This window comes from Leopardus geoffroyi, chromosome D2 (assembly GCF_018350155.1).
Source record: "Leopardus geoffroyi isolate Oge1 chromosome D2, O.geoffroyi_Oge1_pat1.0, whole genome shotgun sequence".
In the NCBI taxonomy this organism is placed as follows: domain Eukaryota; kingdom Metazoa; phylum Chordata; class Mammalia; order Carnivora; family Felidae; genus Leopardus; species Leopardus geoffroyi.
Window position 1 is genome coordinate 71321310 of NC_059334.1, and position 21960 is coordinate 71343269.

Sequence of the window (21960 nt, forward strand, 5' to 3'; positions counted from 1 at the left end):
ACTCCGTAGTGTCCCAGATAGCTAACAAGGTGTTGAAGCAGTAAGATACTTAGCCCACAGCATTCAGGGTGTACTTGTCTTTTTTAAATTCTGTTCTATCTCTTGCCTTAGAACTTAATGAGTTTGGGAGTATTCACTGCATTTCAAATATTTTTTAAGTAGCATAATCACAATAAATTTAGGTTACATGAAGTTATTTGTAAATTATGATTTAGTTTAGTGTCTGCCAAAAAAAATGAGGTGGAATTATTATTTCTTCCTTTATTTTTATAAGTATATAAAAATATTTACTATACTTTTAAGACCTCATTTACAGAGGATTGATCATACATTCATATTTCTCAAACATCATTGTTTCATGCAGATCTGACACTTGTTTAGAATAACTCATTTAGTAATTTATAAATTCCTTTTTAGCCCAGTCTCATTCTCCTGTTATTCCCCTATATAAAAACACCTGTAGCCAGACATTCTGGTATGTTCAATTCATACCTTTCTATTTGTGTATGACCTTGTAAAACATGTAATGTTTGTGTGTGTTGTCTAACTGTATTGTGATATATTTTACATAGCACTTATTTCAAGTATATAATTGAAGAACTTTTAGGAGATTTAACAAATTGTACAACCATAACCATAAATTGTTTTTGGAACATTTTCATCCCCCCCCGCCCCCCCCCGCAAGAACCCTCATGCCCAATTACAGTTCATCCCTGTTTTTACGCCCAGCTTAATCTACTTTCTATCTATAAATTTGCCTCTTTCGAACATTTCGTAGAAATAGAATCATATAATATATGGTCTCTTGTGCCTGGCTTTTTAAATTGAGTAATGTTTTAAATTCATCTCTGGTGCAGCGGATCATTAGTTTCTTCCTTTGTATTGCTGAATAGCATTCCATTGTATAGCTATGTGCCACATTTTGTCTGTCCAACAGTTTATTGACATTTAGTGTGTTTCCAATATTTGGCTGTTATGAATTTATGTAAAAATTCTGTGTGGACATACATTTTCATTTCTCTTGGGTAGATATCTAAGTAACGGAATTATTGTGTTATATGTTTTATATTTCATGTTTAACTTCTTAAGAAACTGCTACATTTTTCCATAGTTGCAGTGCCATTTTACATGTGGATTCTAATTTTTCCATATCTTCACCATTATTTGTTCCACTTTTTAAATTCTAGCCTTCCTACTAGGTGTAATGTGGCCTCTCAAAACCACAACGATAATTATTTCCCTAATGAGTAAAGATGTCAAACATCTGCTCCCATCTTTATGGACTGACTGGTTTTATATCTTCCTTTGAGAAGTGTCTATTCAGATTCTTTACCAGTTTTTTTAATTGGGTTGTGTTTTTCATTATTGAGTTGTAAGAGTTCTTTATATCTTCTGTTACAGATCCCTTATTGGATATGTGATTTTTCAAATACTTCTCAAATTCTCTGGGTTGTCTTTTCACTTTCTTAATCACATCTTTTGATGTACAGAAGTTTTAAATTTGAGGATTCCCAATTTTTTTTTTAATTGCTTAGGCTTTTGGTGTCATATGTAAGATTACATTTCCAAATCCAAGATCATGAAGACTTACTCCTGTTTTCTTCTGAGAGTTTTATAGTTACAGCTCTTACAGTTCAGTCTTTGCTGCATTTTGAATTTATTTTTTGTATGTGGAGTGAAGTAGAGGTCCAACTTCATTCTTCTGAATACGAATATCCAGTTATCCCAGAATCATGTATTGGAGACTGTTCTTTCTCCATTGAATAGTTTTGGCAACCTTGTAGAAAATAATTATTCATACATACATGGGTTTATTTCTGAACTTTCAAGTCTGTTCCACTGACCTATATATCATTTCTTGTGCCTATACCACACTGTTTTGATTGCTATAACTTCTAATAAGTTTTGAAATCAGGAAGTAGGACTTCTCCCACTTTCTTCTTTTTTCAACATTGGTGTAGCTGTTCTGAGTCCCTTGCAATTCCGTATGAATTTTAGGATCAGCTCATCCATTTCTGTAAAACCTTATTTGTTTCTCATATAAATGATGATGTTGCCTGCAAAAACAGATGCACTTTTATCTTTTCCCTTCTTGTTTATACATATCTTGTTTTCTTTTATTAAATTGCTGGCAAAGGGTACCTGGGTGGTTCAGCGTCCAACGTCGGCTCAGGTCATGATCTCACAGCTCGTGGGTTCGAGCCCCGTGTTGGGCTCTGTGCTGACAGCTCAGAGCCTGGAGCCTGCTTCGGATTCTGTGTCTCCCTCCCTCTCTGCCCCTACCCTACTCATGCTCTTTCTCTTTCTCTCTCTCTCTCTCTCTCAAAAATAAGTAAACATTTAAAAAAAATTTTAATTGCTGGCAAGAACCTCAGTTTCCTTGAAACATTAGCAGTGATAGAGGGTCTCTTGTCATGCTCATACCTTAAAGGGAGGACATTTTCTCCAGAAATTTAATATTTTCTATAGCTTTGGGAAATAAAATTGTTAATGAAGTTAAACTTTCTATTCCTAGTTACTAAGAATTATTTTATTATATGATTTTATCGAATGCATTTTCTACATTTATTGAAATAATTATGTAGTTTTTGCCCTTAGTGTCTTGATGTGATGAATTAAGAGATTTTTGACATTTGATCATCTTTTTATTTCTGGAATAAATCTTACCTAATCACGAATTTTTTTTAAAAAAGTCAATTTGGATTTGATTATCCCAAGTTAAATTTTAATATTTTAAAATTCATGTTCATAAATTAAACGGCTCTGTTTTCTTACACTGTTCTCACCTGATTTTAGAACCAGAGTCACACTAACTTCATCAAATGAGCCAATTAGCTTTTACTCTTTTTCTATTTTTTGGAATCATTTGTCTAACATAGGAATTAACAGTTTTTGAATATTCATTAAAACGCCTCTGTAACAAGATTTTTATACGGGGAATTCTTTGAATATCACATCAGTTTTTGATACATTTCTTAAATCAAGATGTATTTCGAGGGCCTATCCCTAACTGCCTATTGTATTTTTGCAGATTGGGTTCATTAAAAATATGGATAAGGTTACAGTGGTGAATATTCCTTACAATTTCAAGAGATTATAGAACAGCCACTAAAAATGTGAGAGGCTACCACTTCATTAAATCAGAGTAATTTGCTATAATAACAGAATAAAAGATATTAACCATACTGTTGTTTTGCTAGGTTAGGTGTTAAATGTTTTAATGTTTTTCTATTGATGATAAAATTGCAATAAACTTGAAATGGAAGTGAATGTCCTTAATATGATCAAGGGCATCTACAAAAAGCTTATAGCTATACTCCATGCAAAATATAGAATGCTTTCCTTCCAAGATTGGGAATGAGGCAAGGATCCCCATTCTCACTACACCTGTTAAAAATTATACTGGAAGTACTAGTCACTGTAATAAAGCAAGAAAGAGAAAAAGCATACTGGCCAAAAAGGAAGAACAACAACTGACTTTACTTGCCAATGACGTGATAGAAAATTTAAGAAATCTCTGAAAATACTACTCGGACAAATAGAAATTAGGAATGCTGTGGAATACAATCTCAGTATAAAAAGATCAATATTTTTGTATTCTAGTAATCAATTGGATTGGAATTTTTTAATTCTATTTATAGTACTAAACAAAAAACAAAATACATAGAATAAATTTAACAAAAACATATGAGACCTCGATATTTTAAATTATAACATTGCTGAGAAAAATTAATCCAATATTGGATTAGAAGGCTCAATAGTAAGATGTCCATTCTCTCCAAATTGATCTGTGAGTTCAGTGTAATCTCAATCAAAACTCATCAGGTGCTTCTATTTGTTTAAGATATTGACAAGTGCATTCCAAAACTTATATGGAGGTGCAAAACAAAGTACTTATTATATCTAAAACAGTCTTGGATAAACAAAGTTAAAAGATATACTTCTCTGACTTAAAGACTTACTCTAATGCTACACTAATCAGGACAGTGTGATACTTCTAAAAGGATAGATGTGTAGACCAGTAAAAACGAATGGAGCTTTTGGAAGCTCATACATACACAGTTATTTGATTTTTCAAAAAGCATCAAAGCAGTCAAGGGAGAAAGGAAAGTCATTTCAGCATATTATACTTGAACAACTAGATACTCATATGGGGGAAAAGAGAAACATGACCCCTACCTTACACATCATATATAAGCATCAGTTCAGGATGCACCGCAGACATAAATGTAAATGCTAAAATTATAAAGCTTTTAGAAGAAAACATGAAAATGTCTTCATGACTTGCAGGTAGGCAAAAGTTTCTCAAATACATGACACAGAAACAATAATCAAAAAAAAATGATAAATTTAAAACTTCTCATTATAATTTACATTAGAGGAGATAAGAATGGCCACAAACACATAAAGTGATCAACGTCATGGGTTAAAAAGGAAGTGTAAACTGAAACCACAATGCAATGCTATAATGGCTAAAATTAAAAAGACTGACAACAGGCAAGGATGTGGAGCATTTGGAACTTTCATATGTTGTTGGTGGGAATACAAAGGAATAGACCACGGGAAAAAAATCCTTCTGGAAGTTTTTTGTTTGTTTTTTATACTTATCCTGTACCTGCCCTATAACAGCAATTTTAGTCCTGTGTATGTACATAAGAGAAGTGAAAACACAAGTTCACCAAAAGGCTCATATGAGAATATTGAGAGCAACCCTATTTGAAGGCCCCAAACTAGAAATAACCCAGGTGTCCATCAGTAGGAAAATAAATAAATGAACTGTGGTATATTCCTATGATGGAATACTGTTCAGCGATAAAAAGGAAGAAACTACTTATATATGAATAAATCTCAGAAACCTGTTAAGTGAAAGAAGCCTCACACAATAGAGTCCATATAGTTTGATTCTGTTTAGCTGAGATCTTAGAAGAGATACAACTCATCTATGGTGAAAAAAACAATACTGTTTGTCTCTGGGGTCAGGATTCACTGGATGGAGGCATAAGGGGACTTATTGGAGTGAAGATAACATTCTGCATCTTTATGTAAATTAAGGTACACAGTTTTAATGCATTTATGAGAAGTCATTGAATGATACTCTTAAGATCTTTGCATTTCATTGTAAGTTTTGCCTCAAAAAAGAAAAGGGAACTGAAAAAATATGGACCTCTTACCAATGATAAACAAGCCGGGATATTTAGAGCCTGTGTACTGTTGTTTACAGTTTACTTTGAAATGTGTCAAAAAGTATAAATGGGTTGAAGGATTGATAGCTCCATAAACTATGTGATAAAGCAAGTAAGTGACATGTTGATAGTAGGTGGTGGGTGTACAGATGTTTGCAATAAAATTCTTTCAACTTTTATGTTTGTTTGACAATTTTCGTGGTGAGATGTTGGGGGAAGGATCTCAGGAGATGAAACCAAAGGGTTTTTGTTTTTTGTTTTTTTTGTTTTTTTTTCAGAAATCATTAGTTTTTCAGTTTATAAAGTAGAGGCAGTATAGTAGAGCTAGAACTGCCTGGGTTCAAATCCGAGATCCTCAATTTACTAGCTGTGTGATCTTGGGAAACCTGCTTTATGATCTATGCCTCAGTATCCTCAATATTAATCAAAATCACAAATCATAGGATTATTATGAGGATGGACAAATGGATGACTCTTGGACTAGTGCCTGGCACATGTTAAGCTCTATTTTTGTCAATTAGTAGCCAAGCATAACTGAAATACATATATTTAACTTTAAGAAACATGCATTTTTTAGGGCTCCTGGGTGGCTTAATCATTTAAGTGTCCAACTCTGATTTTTGGCTCAGGTCATGATCTCATGGTCACAATCATGACCTATCATGGTCATGATCTCTGTACTGGGTGTGGAGCCTACGTGGGATTCATTCTCTCTCTCCCTCTCCCTCTCCCTCTCCTTCTGCCCCTCCCCCACTTGCACACACATGTTCTCTTTCAAAAAGAAAAAGAGAGAAACATGCATTTTTCCAGATTTTGCTTTGAAATTTGGAATTACACTTTCTTCTAGCATACTTTATAGTTAAGGTGAGATCAGTAGCAGTTAAGATGAGGTCAATACCAGTAGAGGCTATGATGAGGATGGGGAGGGGAAAGGGAGGTGGGGAATGAAAAGGACAGAGTTTTGTACATTTGAATAACAAGCTCACCCTATACTGTACTTGATTAGCCTTTTTTTTTTTTTTAAAGACTTTGTGTTGCAAAACCTTTCTGTATGTTCTACTGGAAGTCCTCATGTACCAAAAGGAAAACAAAACAAAAGTAACATGCACTGCATAAAACGTGTGTCAATTTCTGTAGATTGACCTAGAAGCTGAGATGGTGAGCACTGTAGCTGGCATTGGGATTCAAGGTACAGATAAAGAAGGTGGAGCTAAAGGAGAAGAACAGCCCATTAGTTCCCCCTGGGATGTGGTTTTTGGGACATCAGGTATGTAAACTTTTAATATTAAATCTAAGTAAACTTTGCTTAATAAATGTTAACATTTTTAAGATATTCTGGGGACATTCATTGGGATTAATTCTAATTGCTAGTTATTTTAGACTTTTATCACCTGTGGTGGTGTTTGTTAATTTAAAAATAAGGCCAGCAGTATATATTGTTATATATAACATTACATGCTTATATGTTGTATTTTATACATACGAGAGACGATATATTACTCTAATGTTAACAAATATCAGCTTAGCTGCAGTTTCCAGTTAATACAGTTCTGAATATTCTTAAATTTGAAAGATTGTAGTTTCAGAACTTCAAATGATTATTCATGAACTATGCTGTTTAACAATGCCCTTTTTATTTACTCTTCATTGGGAAAGAAATCAAGAAGTGATAGCTGCTTTTTTTAGAGTATTAAAATTTGTATTGAAACGTGATAGCTCCTTTTGGGCAATTAAAAAAATTACTGAATTATGTTGGTATTGAATGAATGAGATTTATATTATCTTTCTAATCTTTATTACCTGTATTAATTGACTAAAAAGTAATCTAGAAGCATTCATACCCTTATTTTTCATTGACCCTCAGTGATACTGAGATAGTTACCTACACATCTAAAACCAGAGTAATGAATAAAGAAAGTTAGTAGGATGCATTGAAGATGGTATTAGGAACTAAATGGTTTGTGTGATCTGAATATATTTATAGAGTGAATAAGCACCAGTTTAGTTTAACGGCTTTACATTTGAGGTAATTTCCTATTATGTTAATTTGTTTATAATTCAAAGACCTTAATTTTTTCCATTGTGATTAACTTTATAAAGCTTTTGCTATTCACAAAATAGTTGAATGAATTGGTACTGCTGCACTTAATAATTACTTAGGTATTTCGTGTAAGTTACTTTTGAGAATTTTATTTTTGGAACTCTGTGCCCCAGTAATCATGAGGGTTTTAGAGGCTCAAAGGGAGAAGAAAGGGGTTGGGAAGGGAGAGGGAAGAGTGTGTCCCAGGTGCAATCAATGAGGGGTCATATTATATGCAGAGAATTTTAAAACCGTAGTGAAACCAGCTACAGTCTTCTTTGTGTCACCACGCACCCCCAATTCTAAATAATTTCAAGGTTAAAAATATTCATCCCTAACAGGATTTCTCTGTTGCTCCTGCCTCTTTGCCTTGGATACACTACTGAGCTCTTTGAACATAAATCTTAGAGATAGAAAACCGGTCGGGAAACATCTCTCTCAGTAAACTAGTCAAAGTGGGTGAGAATTGCTACTTTGGTGTGCTGTCACCTCCCTCACGGCAAAAAAAGAAATTTTCTCCCCTTAGTGTGTAAGTCCCGAGTGATTTAAAGCTGTAGTCTGTATAGCAGTTCAGTTACTGATGTTGCTATTTTGCAACTTACAACTTGTATTTACTGTGTCTGTTAGTAATTGCCACAGTAACACTTCATAAGAAATCATCCCCAAACTCCTACAAACCTAAACCTTTATTTCTCACTCACATATAGGTTTGGGGTTCAGCCCATCAAGGCTCAGCCTGGGCTTGGTTCCAGGCTGTTTCTTGGGTGTAGATCTGCTCCATTTGTTTCTTGTCCTCCTTGGACCAGTAGCTGTCTGAGGCATATTCTTTTGGCAAAAGGCAGAAGCACAAGAGTGTAAGCCCAGTACATACATTTTAAGCCCTTGCTCATGTCATATCTGTGTACCTACTGTTTATTAAGCAAATCACATAACTGAGCTCAAAGTCATGGGATGGGAATTGCATTTTGCCTACAGCGAGGCCATGGTAAGGGTGTGGATGAACCAAGATGAGTAATTCAGTCTGTCACATAAATTAGAACTTACATTGCTTAAAAACAGGATATACTTTACCAGATACTATATTTAAGTAGCCAAGGAGTACTTAAATCTAGGCTAAAAGTTTTTCACACATTATGGCATGGAATCTCTGGTTGTTTATTTCCTCCTGAGAATGCATCCAAACTGCTTTCTAAAGAAAATCTTGGCTCTAGAGACAAGTACCCTCTTGGCTTCCACTTGGACTGATGTGCTGAGATGTATGTCTTTATTAAGCTCAGTTCTCAGTAAAGGAAGTGAGTCCTACCTTAGCTCAACGGATCATTAAGAGCATATGGCTCTGCGTTTCACTTACAGCTTAAAATAGCTTCACTCCAGGTACTTGGCAAGAGGAGTAATCTTAAATGCACTTAAGCTTAACACCCTTCAAAATGCTAAGAGAAAATGGTTTTCAAGCATTATATGAAGGACCTATAATCACAATGACTACTCTAGTCCAAGAGTTTTTAACCTTGGGTCATATACTCCAGGCATTCCTGGTTAGGCTTTTTGAGGTACTTAAACTTCCCAGAAACTCTATAAAATTTGGAGGAATTGGTCAGAATTTCATCAGAATTTCAAAGTTGTATGTTCCCCAGGAAACATTTTAAGAGCCACTGCTTTAAGTTACTCTAAAATCTAATCTCCTGGATTGATGCATATTGTCAGAGTATGGGGAAATTGGATCATAGGATATTTGTTCTTACAATTGTTTTTACTAAACTGTATTTTGGGATTGTGTCATTCATTAAAAAATATATTGACGCTAAACATGTCACATTCATTTATATCTATATGTGTGCATATGTGTTTCACACTGTGTATTCATCAAAACACGGCCCTGTGGGACTTGTACTGTTTTTACTATAGAGATTTGCTGTAATTCAATCATTACCTTATAAATTTCTCTACTAGAGAATTTTTTTCTGATCCCTATATTATTTTTTTCCTATGAAGTTTAAGCTCCTTGCTAATTTGAATATTGTAACTGATTGTATTTGCTTTGTTGTATTGATTACCAGAAAACTTAGAGACAAATTATCGAGCAAAATATAATGGAAACATGACATTCATTTTTCAATATCAGTACAGTTGCATTTTTTTCTACCCTATTTACCTATTGCTTCAATTTCCTTATTTCAAATTTATTTATTAGTGTTTATTTCTTTGTAAGCTACCTGAATCCTTTGTGGAAATAAAAGCAGAAGTAAATGAGTAGAATCCATTACTGAAGTGATTCTCTATGATAATTGATCCATATAGGAAAAAAATCTTTTTAATTTTTTTTAAACAGTTATTATTTTTTAAAATTTTTAAAAAATGTTTTTATTTATTTATTTATTTTTTTTGAGACAGAGACAGACAGCATGGGCAGGGGAGGGGCAGAGAGAGAGAGGGAGACACAGAATCCAAAGCAGGCTCCAGGTTCTGAGTTGTCGGCACAGAGCCTGACGCGGGGCTCAAACCCCACAAACTGTGAGATCATGACCTGAGCTGAAGTCGGACGCCTAACCGACTGAGCCACCCAGGCGCCCTGTACACTTATTTATTTTTGAGAGACAGAGACAGAGCATGAGCGGGGGAGGGTCAGAGAGAGAGAAGGAGATACAGAATCTGAAGCAGGCTTCAGGCTCTGAGCAAGCTGTCAGCACAGAGCCCAATGCGGGGCTTGAACTCAAAAACTATAGATCATGACCTGAGCTGAAGTCAGGTGCTCAACCGACTCAGCCACCCAGGTGCCCCGGAAAAAAAAAAAAAACAAAAAAAAAAAAACAAAAACAAAAAAAAACTTTTAAATCTGGGAATCATAAAAGTAAAAATGCTTTTAAGAACTATAAATGTACATTTTTAGCCAATCTTTTGATGTAGGACTACAGCCTTTTCTTTACGTAGCCCCTGATAGTCTTGAACCACTCTAAATATATTGTTTTGGTTTCTTTAAAGTATGATGAGAATTTTGAAACCCCTGCAAGGAAATCTGAGGGCTGAAATTTTTTTAACCTATTCTTTTCAGTAGTCTTTCTACACTTAGTTCAACAACAGTTTGGCTTAGCTACTTTCATTAAGTCTTCCCAAAGTATTCAACTTTGTTTTCATAAAAATAACTTTCCATTTGCATTCATATTTAATTGGATCATATATAAATTATGTAATTGTACAACTGGTTTAAACAGATGTGTAATTAAATGCAACTTGAAAGGGACTGACTGAGAAAAATTGTTCTTGTAAACACATAAACTTTTTTAATATTTTAAAAGGATATATCTGAAATTCTACCATAGTTAGGAATTTGAAAGAGGATGGAATTATCAGAAGGGAAACATGAAATGTAGATTCGGTGTTGTAATATCTTCATATATCAGGCTGCTCCGTAGTGCAAAAATGGACCACAGCACAGCTATGCCTAGCAGCATGGACACGTATCTGGCATCTACTGAGTAAAAAAATCAAGTTACAGAAAAGACCCACATTAGATTTCTTTTGTAGAAAGTTGAACAGGAAGCAAGACTATACAATTGACCTTTGAACAGTGCAGGGGGTAGGGGCACTGACCCTCTTGCAGTAAAAAAAAATCTGCATGTAACTCTGCCTCCCCAAAACCTTAACTACTAATAGCATACTCTTGATCAGAAGCCTTACTGACAACATAAAGTTGATTAACGTGTATTTTGTATATTATATGTGTAATATACTGTGTTATTTTTTTAATGTTTATTTAGTTTTGAGAGAGCATGAGTAGGGGAGGGGCAGAGAGTGAGGAAGACAGAGAATCCAAGCAGGTTCCACAGAACTGGATCTGGGGCTCTAAATGAACCATGAGATAAAGACCTGAGCCGAAATCAAGAGTCAGGCTGAACCACCCAGGAGTCCCCTATATACTGTATTCTTACAATAAAGTAAGCTAGAGAAAAGAAAACGTCAAGAAAATCATAAGAGAAAATACAACTACAGTACTATACTGTATTGATAAAAAATCTGCGTACAGGTATACTCATGTACTTCAGACCTGTTTTCAAGGGTCATCTGTACAATCAAGAGATCCATCCAGACATGGAAAAATTAAAAAGTAAAAGAAGAGAATGAAAAACACAAAATTTTAGACTAGTGGTTCTTTGTGGGAGGAGGAGAGGATATGATTATAGAAGGATGCATGAGGTTTTCAAATAATATTCTTTTTCTTGAACTTGGTGGTGTGCTTATGGATTTTTAGATATTAAACTTTGTATATAACATGTATCCATTTGAATGTATAACCTGTATCCATGTGAATGTATACTTAATTAAAAATTGAGGGGCGCCTGGGTGGCGCAGTCGGTTAAGCGTCCGACTTCAGCTCAGGTCACGGTCTCGCGGTCCGTGAGTTCGAGCCCCGCGTCAGGCTCTGGGCTGATGGCTCAGAGCCTGGAGCCTGTTTCCGATTCTGTGTCTCCCTCTCTCTCTGCCCCTCCCCCGTTCATGCTCTGTCTCTCTCTGTCCCAAAAATAAATAAACGTTGAAAAAAAAAATTAAAAAAAAAAATAAAAATTGAGCTTAAAAAAAAAACAAAATAGATTAGGTTAAGAGAATGTAAAATACTGAGGACGAATACGCAATTGAATATATGTCTGACCAAGATACCCAGTTAATAATACTTCAAGAGATTAGGGAGGTACTTGAAATACCTCTGATCGTTTTAAATATAGATGTAATGTGTATATGTAAGTACATATGTATTTTAAATAGTGACTGAATATTTAGCCTAATCATGCCATTGCAGTAATAAAAACATAAAAATAACATAAAATTATTTTTACAAAAGAGATTGTTTCATCTTTGTTCATTTTTTATCACTCTAAATATAGTCAGAGTTTCATAATGCACTAAAAATAATAACTACAACAAATTCATATTTTTTCAGAATCTGTGCCATGTTTCTAAGAGATTTTTTTTTTTTTTTTATCATAAAGGTCAAAACCCCTGCTGCTCTCTAAGTACTTTGGACTTTACCTGATTTAGAATAATTTATGGAAAGGGCAGTGTGCCCGAATCCCATTAACCTTCCTTGGCCCTTTAATCAGCATTTTCCCTAGATATAATTTAGCTGTTCTTAATGATTGAAATCCAACTGTTTAGTATGCTAGTCTAAAAATCTACAGTGTTGGTACTTATGTGCGTAGATAATATGCTTCCCTGACTTCCATTAATATGCTATGAAATACCATAAAAAACATCCTCTAAGATAATCAGTTGAGAGATTTTTTTTTTTTTTTTGAGGAGTAAATTTTATACAGTGGGACTAATTGTTTTTATTTTGGTAAAATAAAAACAGTTGTTTTCTATTTAAAATTTGAGAGAAGAGTGTTTATTATCACATTGACTTTGTATTTATAAGATTTTTTTGAAGTCAGGTTAATGAGATACAATTTATAAAAGTGACATTCACCCTTATTAGGTTTAAGCTCTGTGATTTTTGACAAACATACAGTCTTTAACCATTACTACAATCAAGATAGAGAATATTTCCGTCATCCCAGAAAGTTCTTGTGACCCTTTGCTCAGCATCCTTCCCACTACCCTACCACCTACTCCAGCCACCAACAGCGTTCTAGTTCTTGTTCCTTCGTCTATTTAGCATACAGCTTTTGACACTCATCCCTGTTGTTGCTTGTATCAGCAGTTCGTTCTTTTTTATTTTTTTTTTTTTCAACGTTTATTTATTTTTGGGACAGAGAGAGACAGAGCATGAACGGGGAAGGGGCAGAGAGAGAGGGAGACACAGAATCGGAAACAGGCTCCAGGCTCTGAGCCATCAGCCCAGAGCCTGACGCGGGGCTCGAACTCACGGACCGCGAGATCGTGACCTGGCTGAAGTCGGACGCTTAACCAACTGCGCCACCCAGGCGCCCCCGTTCTTTTTTATTTTTAAGTAGTATTCCATTGTATGGCCATACCACGAATTGTTTATTCGCTAGTTGATGGACACTTCGGATGGCTCTCGTTTATGGCAATTATGATTAAAGCCTCTGTAAACATTTGTGTACAGGTTTTTATGTGGACATTTGTACTTCGTTCTCTTGGGCAGATGCTTAGTAATTGAAACTGCTAGGTCATATGGAAGTGTATGTGTCATTTTATAAGACACTGCCAAACTGTTCTCAAAACTTTTTCTTAGAATCCCAAGTGTCCTTCTGGAATAATACTGCTTTAGTCTGGAGAACTTCTGTAATATTTCTAGAGACACATGTCTGCTGACATTGATTTCTCTTGGCTATTTTTTTAAGGGGGGGATGTTGGGAGTGAGATATCTGAAAAAGTATTTAGCTTTTATTTTTGAAAGATATTTTTTACTCCATGTATAAGTCTGGACTGAGTTTTTTTAGGTACTTTGAAGATGCATTCCATCGTCTTATAACTTACATAGTTTTAAACAAGAGGTCTAATTATTTTCCTAGTTCTTTTACATATAAAGTGCCCCCCCCCCCTTGACTGCCTTCAAGATTTCCTTTGATTTTTAGCAGTTTGATAAGTGTAGGAGTTATCCTTAGAATTCTTGAGTCTGTGGTTTTGTGTCCTTCACTATTGGTGGAAAAATTCTCACCTATCATCTCTTCATGTATGTTTTCTGCTCTTTTCTCTTCTTTCTGGGATTTCAGCTACTTATATGTGAGACTCTGATGTTCTACCCAACAATTCTTACGTATCATGTTTTTTATTTCACCTTTTTTTCTGTGGTGTTTCAATTCAGATCATTTATATTGGTTTATCTTTAGGGTCATTGTTTCCTCAGCTGTGTCTAATCAACTGATGAGCCTATTGAAAGAATTTTTATTATTGGGATTCTTTTGTGTATAGCATCTCCATTTTACTATTTCCTATAGATTCCATCTATCTGCTTAAATTCTTCACCTATTTAGGTATGTTGGCCACCTTTTTCTCTAGATTCTTTAACATAGAAAGTATAGCTCTCTCAAAGTCCATATCCTACAGTTCCAGATTTCAGGTCATCCCTGAGTCTGTTCTGGTGATTGTTTTGTCTCTTAAAAGTGGAGTTTGGGTTTGGGAGGGGGATGTTGTTTTGTTCTGGCCTTGCTTTTATGTGTGCCTTCTCATTTATTATTATTTTTTTTTATATTCCAGTCATCTTGAATAGAACTATAGAGGCTGAGGAGATCAGTAGTATTTATGCCATTATAATGGAGGTTCAGTCAATTTAGTCAGAACCTAGGCTGGGCCTTGGTTTTATGATTGCTGTGGTTACTCTCCGTTGATCATAGCTTTTGAATTCCTCTAGCAGGGTGCTGCTGCGGCCTTAGTGTGGGGAGCCTGCGTGCCGGAGGGTTTTTCTCAGTGTTAGCACACTGTCCGCTTTTGGTCATCCTGCACAGCTCAGCCACAGGGTTGTTTCCCTGTCTTGCAGTAGCTCCACAAGAGATAGGCCGCTGCTGTTTGTTACTGGTCAACCTCAGTCCTGGGGAGGCCCTGTATGCCTGGGCCTCCGTGAAAGGAGGTGGGAAGCTTCTTCGCTGTTCCTGTTCCTTCTCTCTGGGGCAGCTAAATTCTGAGTGGTTTTGAGAAGTTTTCTGCTTCTCCCCCAGCCGTGGGAAACCTATATTGGTGTCGGTATGGGGTCTTTGGCCAAAGATGCCTCCCCCAGAGGTGGAGAGGTTTTTTCTTCTGCCCTTCCTCCAGCTGTAATTGGTTTTTTCCTGTACCATGGGATGCTGGGCTTGGTTGCTTTCTCCTAGTGGTGTGAAGTTTTGCTTCATAGGAGGTTGAGAGATTGTGTAGAAAAACCTATTTACACTAATGGGCAATTTCACAGATGAAATTATTTAGAGGGTTCTAATCATTGGCTTCTATTTTTGATCCTAATTGCTTAAAATAACATTGAATTTTTAAAAGCTAGATGGCAGGTAATTTTCTTTTCATTTTCATATTTCATTTGCTGATTTTATTCCTGTCTTATATAATTATTTCACTAATTCTTATTGTTACGAGAGGTTTTGCCTTTTAAAATACTCCCAAAACCTTTTCAGCTCTTGGCATTGTCTTTTTTATTTTTTTACTTATTTTTTTTAGTGACTGTTGGAAGTCAGTAATACTAAATGAACTCTTAATTTAAAATTGAAATGTTCATGATCACCATATTCTTGTTAGAAGGAACAAAGCCAATACCTATACTTGGTGATACAACTACATGCTTTAGATTTCAAAATCCAGGGTGGATAGTATAAATTATTAATGATTCTTGTTGGCTCAATAGACTTTATAAATGCCCGACTACCTTTTTCTCCCTTCTCTTCCCTTCCATTCTTTCTGATTTTATCTGCAAGAACAAACTCTTCAGCCCTCAGTGAAATGATCAGGCCAGGGTAAAAACTTCCTGAGAGGCAGTGTAGTATGGACTGAAGCCAGACCGCTTGGGTTCTAATTAGTTTACATCTTAGTAGTTATGTGACTTTGGACAAGGTACCTGGCCTCTTTATGCCTCAGTTTCCTCATCTAAATTAAAGATACTAATAGTTATCTATTTATATGCTAGTAGTATTTATATACTAATATACTTATATACTAATATATTTATATACTAATAGTATTTATATACTAGTAGTATATAGGTCAAAAGTTTATTGCACGAATTACTAGGAGCGTTAATATGTGATGCATTTCGAACAGTGCTTGGCACATAGAAAGTGGTACCTAACAAATACTGTAGAAGGATTTGTTATAATATGGGGTTTCATCCTAAAAGTCACAAAGAGCTGCTGGTAAGCTGAAACAAACCAAAAATGGAAAGGCAAGGGATTGGAAAAAATACTGGTAAGGGATTATTCAGCCATAGGTTATCTCATAGGCTACAGGAAAGGAAGGACAGAAAGAGTGAATGTAGACACACATCCTGGCATAGAGAGCCATGCTTACATGATCTGATCTCTCTCCTGATCACACAGAAAATGTTGTTGGGTCCTTGAAGCCAGGGCTAAGTTCATGGGGCAGAGGCAGAAAGGAGGGAGAAAACTTGGCTGCAAGAGCCCAGGCTCACTTCTGTAGTTCCTCTGTTCTGGTTAGAACACTAATAATCTGAAGTCAGATTTACTAATAGATTATTATTCCAGGTTTAGCTGTGTGAATTTTAACAAATTATTTAACCCTTCTCAATTTCAGTTTCTTTATAAAATGGAGAACAACTTACTAAAGTTGTTAAATTAAAGGAAATACTCCCTGAAACATGCTTACTTAGCTCAGTCCCTTAGTCATAGAAGTGTTCTGGATGGTCATCATTTTTACCACCTCCCTCCCCCCAGCTGTCATCATCAGTTGTTATGGGGAATTCCAGGACACTGAAATCCTGACCTGACACAGCCTTTGCTTCTATACTTTTTCTTGTTTCTCATGCTTCAAAGGAAATAAGTACACAGAGAGCAAAACCAAACAGATTGTTCACACTTTAATACTGTAAGTTTGGCCTTCATACAGTAAGACTCTGGTTGAATTAGGCCGGTCAATTTGGAGAACCGATTAGGTCTTTGACTCAGCTATGTACCAACGCAGCTCTCTCTTGGCAGAGGGTAGAGGCTTTAACAGCATGCCATCTTCTACTGATTACAGTTTTGTTCTAATCTTTATGCTTTGTGCTTCTCTTTTCTTACTGCACAAATTAGGACCTTCATATGATGCTAAATAAAAGTGTTGATAGCAGATATCCTTGTCTCATTTCTGTTCTCAGGGGGAATGTCTTAGTCACCTCGGGCTGCCATAACAAAATACCACAGATGGGGTGGCTTAAACAACAGAAATTTATTTTCTCACAGCTCTGGAGGCTAGAAGTCCAAGGTCAAGGTGCCAGCATGATTGGTTTCTGGTGAGAGCTCTCTTCTGGCTTATAGATGGTCGCCTTTGCACTTTGTCCTTACATGGCAGGAGCAAAATAAAATAATTATGAAAAGCTTTTGATGTACTTTTAAAGTGATTAAGCAGAGACAGAGTCCCTAGAATAAATGGGTGCCCTTGTCACTTTTAATATATGTTCATAAAAATATTTGACTATGAAAAATTAAAATACTTTCCCTTAGATTTCATAGGATAGTAATTAAGAACACAGAAAAAGAGGCAACATGTGATCTAGATTTTTCTGTTGGTCCACCTGGTGTCAGATGCCAGTTCATTTACCAGCACTGTGATCCTGGCAAGTTACCTAACCTCTCTAAGCCTCCGTTTCTTCATCTGTAAAAAGAGCCTAATAACACTACGTGTCTCTTGGGGCATTTCAGAAAATGTAAGTGATAATCTCTATAAAGTGCTTGGCACATAGCAACCACAATTTTTTGAGAATCATCATTATTATTTTTGTTGTTGTTAAATTGAAAGACACTTGAAAGTAATATAAGTTAAGGAAGAAAATTTTGGACACAAACTACTTGAAGTTAAAGAAGATAGAAAAAAACAAAACAGCCTTACCAAGATATTTCTTTTAGCATAAGGTAGATCTGACCAAATTGTTTTAGTTAAAAATTCTCAATTATATGTAAAAGTTGCCTCAGAATACAGTTTGAATATATATATATATTTTTTAGAGTAGGCTCCACACCCAACAACATGGGGCTCAAACTCACGACTGTGATAAGGAGTCTCATGCTCTACCAACTGAACCAGCCAAGCACCCCTAAATTGAAATAAATATGGTAAGGGGCGCCTGGGTGGCTCAGTCGGTTAAGCTTCTGACTTCGGCTCAGGTCATGATCTCGCGGTTCGTGAATCCGAGCCCCACATCGGGCTGTGTACTGACAGCTCAGAGCCTGGAGCCCGCTTTGGGTGCTGTGTCTCCCTCTCTGTCTGCCCCTCCCCTGCTCACACTGTCTCTCTCAAAACTAAACATTAAAAAAATTAAAATAAAATAAAAAATGTTAACAAAAGAATTTGAGAAATAGAGCCTTGTCGTGTTGTAGTTAGTTGTAACATCATCTAAGAAAGTGGAAAATTATTTCTGATATTTAGTAAACAAGGTTATATTCGAATATGTTATATACCCTTAGCTTTTTTGCAGGTGAACTATGTTTTTTTGAAAAACTCTCATAGCCAACTAAACAGTGGATTTTTAAATAGCAGCTGTGATGTGTATCTAAGTCTAGCTAATCCAGTGGTGGAAATATTTAAGTAGGCTCGATGGCCAACTGGGGCTTGGACTCATGACCCCGAGACGAAGAGTTGCATGCTCTACCGATTGAGCCAGCCAGCCAGGTGCCCCAAAGGAAATACCTATTTTTTTTTTACAGTATTAAAAGATGGGGTCTTTTCATGATAATTGTACAAAAACCCTGTTATTAAAGCATATAATTTCAGTGGTTAATGCTCGGTATTTGACTGGCAGAGTTTCTCTGGAGAGTATATGTCAACTTGTTTTAGCAGATAAAATAACTTAAATATTTACAAACATTGTGTCCAGAGAGGCAGAGGGACAGACCGCTATTAAGAATGCTTTGGATTTCTATGAATTTACAGGTAAATTTATAAATAGTAAGTAACATTTCACAAGGAAAACGGAAAAATTTCAAAAACAACTTAAAACGCTGCAAATATTTTTTTCTTCAGATGATTTGTAAACATAACTGCTGTCATCTTTTAAACTTCTAATACATGTGGAGTGTTTGTATTAACGAGATATGCATATGATAATTACTGTTTATTTTTGTAAAGGTTCAGAGGTCCAAAGAGATGACATTCTCTGGATAGCCATGGCAGGGACTCATCAGATATGGGCACTGCTCCTGGACAGCGGCAGACTACCAAAGAAAAAGTAAGTGACAGTTTCTGTCTCGTGTGAACTACACGAGTTCACAGAATTCCCTCTCCCCGAGTCTCCACGCTCACAGCTCCGCTGTGTGCTAGTCACTAGCGTGTGCTGGGCTGGAGCTCCGTAACTGCCTCTCCGATCGTCGGGAGCGTAAGACAAGGTTTGTTTCTGGCTGACTCAGTAGGTTCACTGGGAAGCGTTCCTCTGCCACCAGGCCGATGAAGCGGCCACCATCTGGAGCTTTGCCAGTCATCCTGGCAGAGAGAGAGGTGGTGAGTCGCTCAGTGGCTCTTAAAGCTTCTACTTGGGAGAGACGTACGTCACTTCTATCTCACGAGCCCAAGTCTTGTGACTGCCATTGCTAACTTCTGGGAACCTGGGAAGGCAGCCCTATGGAGCATCTAGAGACAGAACTGGAGCTGTGGGCGCATCTCTAACATGCAGTCCAGACATCCCCGCTCATTAACACAAACACTGGAGGACTGGGTGACAGAGCGGTTAATGGCTCAGGTTTTGTAGTCATGCCTCAGGTTGAATCCCGACTCTGCCACTTATCTCTCTGAGCTTAGGAGAGCCCACTTAACCTTCTATCCTTCCGTTTCCTTATTTATATCTACTTCCTTGGCTTGTTTTGAGGATTAATAATATATATGAAGAGCTCAGCCTAGTGCCTGGTTTATACACAGTAAATGGAGGAGTTTTGCTGCCACCGTTGGGGATATAAAGATGAAAAACTAGTGTCTCTGCACACTTTTTTTTATATCCTTTCTGTAGAGCCTTGTTTCTTCCCCCTAACACTCCAGGTAGAACTACGCATATTCTTTGCTATGACCTCACTGCACCCCCTGTGTAGTTACATTACTGTGCTGATAAGTTCCTTCTCTCTCCCCCTCCCCCTCCCCGTTCCTGGTTGTACTTGTTTACATAACTGTTTCCTTCTACTACACTGTCCCTTAAGGCACCCTTTCTCATTCATTTCTGTGTCCCCTGTGCATAGCATAGTATGTGGTATACGATAGGAGTTCGGTAAGGGTTTATAGAATAAATGAATGAATGGAAGTCCCAGACCACAAAGACCGTTTAATCACCATAGAAAGTAAGTGCTAATCATCTCAGATATACTTATCAGTAGGAAGGAGTAGTTCTATAGATGATCGAACATACCAGATGCTCCAAATCGTGTGTGTGTGTGCGCGCATGTGTTGCTGTGTGTGCTGTTTGGCGACATTTAGTCATTCATCTTATGTACTTATTAAACATGCTGGATGCTAGGCCTGTGCTAATCTGAAGGGATAAAATATATTCACTGTATTAAGAATAAAGCTTTAAATGTTGCTCTCTTCAGTGGACTAACAGAGGAAGAATGAGATCACCAAACAGAAAACAGCTGGGAAATGCCAGTGCTGTGTGTAAAAGGGATCACTGCAGCAGTCCTTTAAAGTGAATAAGAACACCCGATAGCAATAAGATAGGAGCTATCCAGAAAGGCTTCCGGGAAGAAGCTGCTAAACTGAAACCTGAGAGGGGAGTAGGAGTTAGGGAAAGGGGAGGTTTTCTAGGCAGGAAATGACACCAGTGATGTGAGTAAATGCCGAATTGTGAAGTGCCTTGTGTGTCCTTTTAAGACATGTGAATGTTATTCTGCATGCCTATATGGAAAGTTCTAAGCTGGGAAGTGACCTGATTAGATCTGTGATTTTGAAAGAACATTGGCAGCATCTGGAGTGGGACACAACTAGGGACAGAGATAGCAGCGACGGGGCTGTGATGATCTCTGGGCATGAGATGATAGTAGCCCAAACCGTGAGGTGACCAGAAACATTAATATGAGGCATCATTATCAACAGCAGAAAGAAGTAGCAAAACTGGCCAGAATATACTGTTGTAAGTGATGGCTGTTTTCGACCTAGATGGTCAAGAGTGAACTAAATTTCCAAATAAGTAGAGTTGTCACTGTCGTTTGTAATAGGAAAATGTCCAGTCAGATCACATGGACCCATATCATAATTTTAAGGATGCTTTATCTTTATTACTGATCTTCAGTGGGCAAGACTCCTAACATTTTAGAAGGTACTTTTTCTCCCCACTCTTTTTTATTTAATTAAGGAAACTCCTATTTGAAATTAAGACTCATATTAATTACCTCTTAATTTGGTGTAGTAGTTATCCCATGTATTTCTATGACTCTATTTTTTTAGAAGTTTCTTGAATAAGTGCCCATATTTTATATGTTCTATAACCCTTTGCCTGTACCCCTGTTCTCTAACTTAGTATGGGTGACATATCAACTACTAAGTGATTGGTGGTCATTTTGGACTTGTGCCTGCTGCACCCTATCTGGAGATGATGGGCACATAGTCTCATTATTTTGCATCCTGAGCGAGCTTCTTCCCTTCCTTCAACACACCACGTCTTCCTTACTGTTCCTCCAGCATAAACTTAGAAGCCAAAGTGTAAAACTTTCTCCATGTTACAAAAAGAATCCTTGCAGAGTGCTTTAAATAGAAATTTCTTATTGTATGTTAAGAAATGCGTTTTAGGGGCGCCTGGGTGGCGCAGTCGGTTAAGCGTCTGACTTCACCAGGTCACGATCTCGCGGTCCATGAGTTCGAGCCCCGCGTCAGGCTCTGGGCTGATGGCTCAGAGCCTGGAGCCTGTTTCCGATTCTGTGTCTCCCTCTCTGTCTGCCCCTCCCCCGTTCATGCTCTGTCTCTCTCTGTCCCAAAAATAAATAAGCGTTGAAAAAAAAAAAAAAAAAAGAAATGCGTTTTACATTTGATTAAAGCAGCATTATCATCCTGTAGGAAGTGAAGGTGGGATGCAGCTATACCTCTCTCTGGCCATTTTGTAGGGAAAAAAAAAACCCCAAAATTATCTAGTCAATGATATGA

At 36.8% G+C, this 21960-nt stretch overlaps 1 protein-coding gene across 1 annotated transcript in view; it reads left to right on the forward strand.

Moving 5' to 3' along the window:
* NHLRC2 (NHL repeat containing 2) overlaps positions 1-21960 on the forward strand; it is a 60082-nt gene that overhangs the window by 23224 nt on the left and 14898 nt on the right. The window contains exons 5-6 of the mRNA XM_045439000.1: positions 6321-6450; positions 18973-19072. Coding sequence (XP_045294956.1) covers positions 6321-6450; positions 18973-19072 — 230 coding nt within the window. The remainder of the gene's footprint in view (positions 1-6320; positions 6451-18972; positions 19073-21960) is intronic.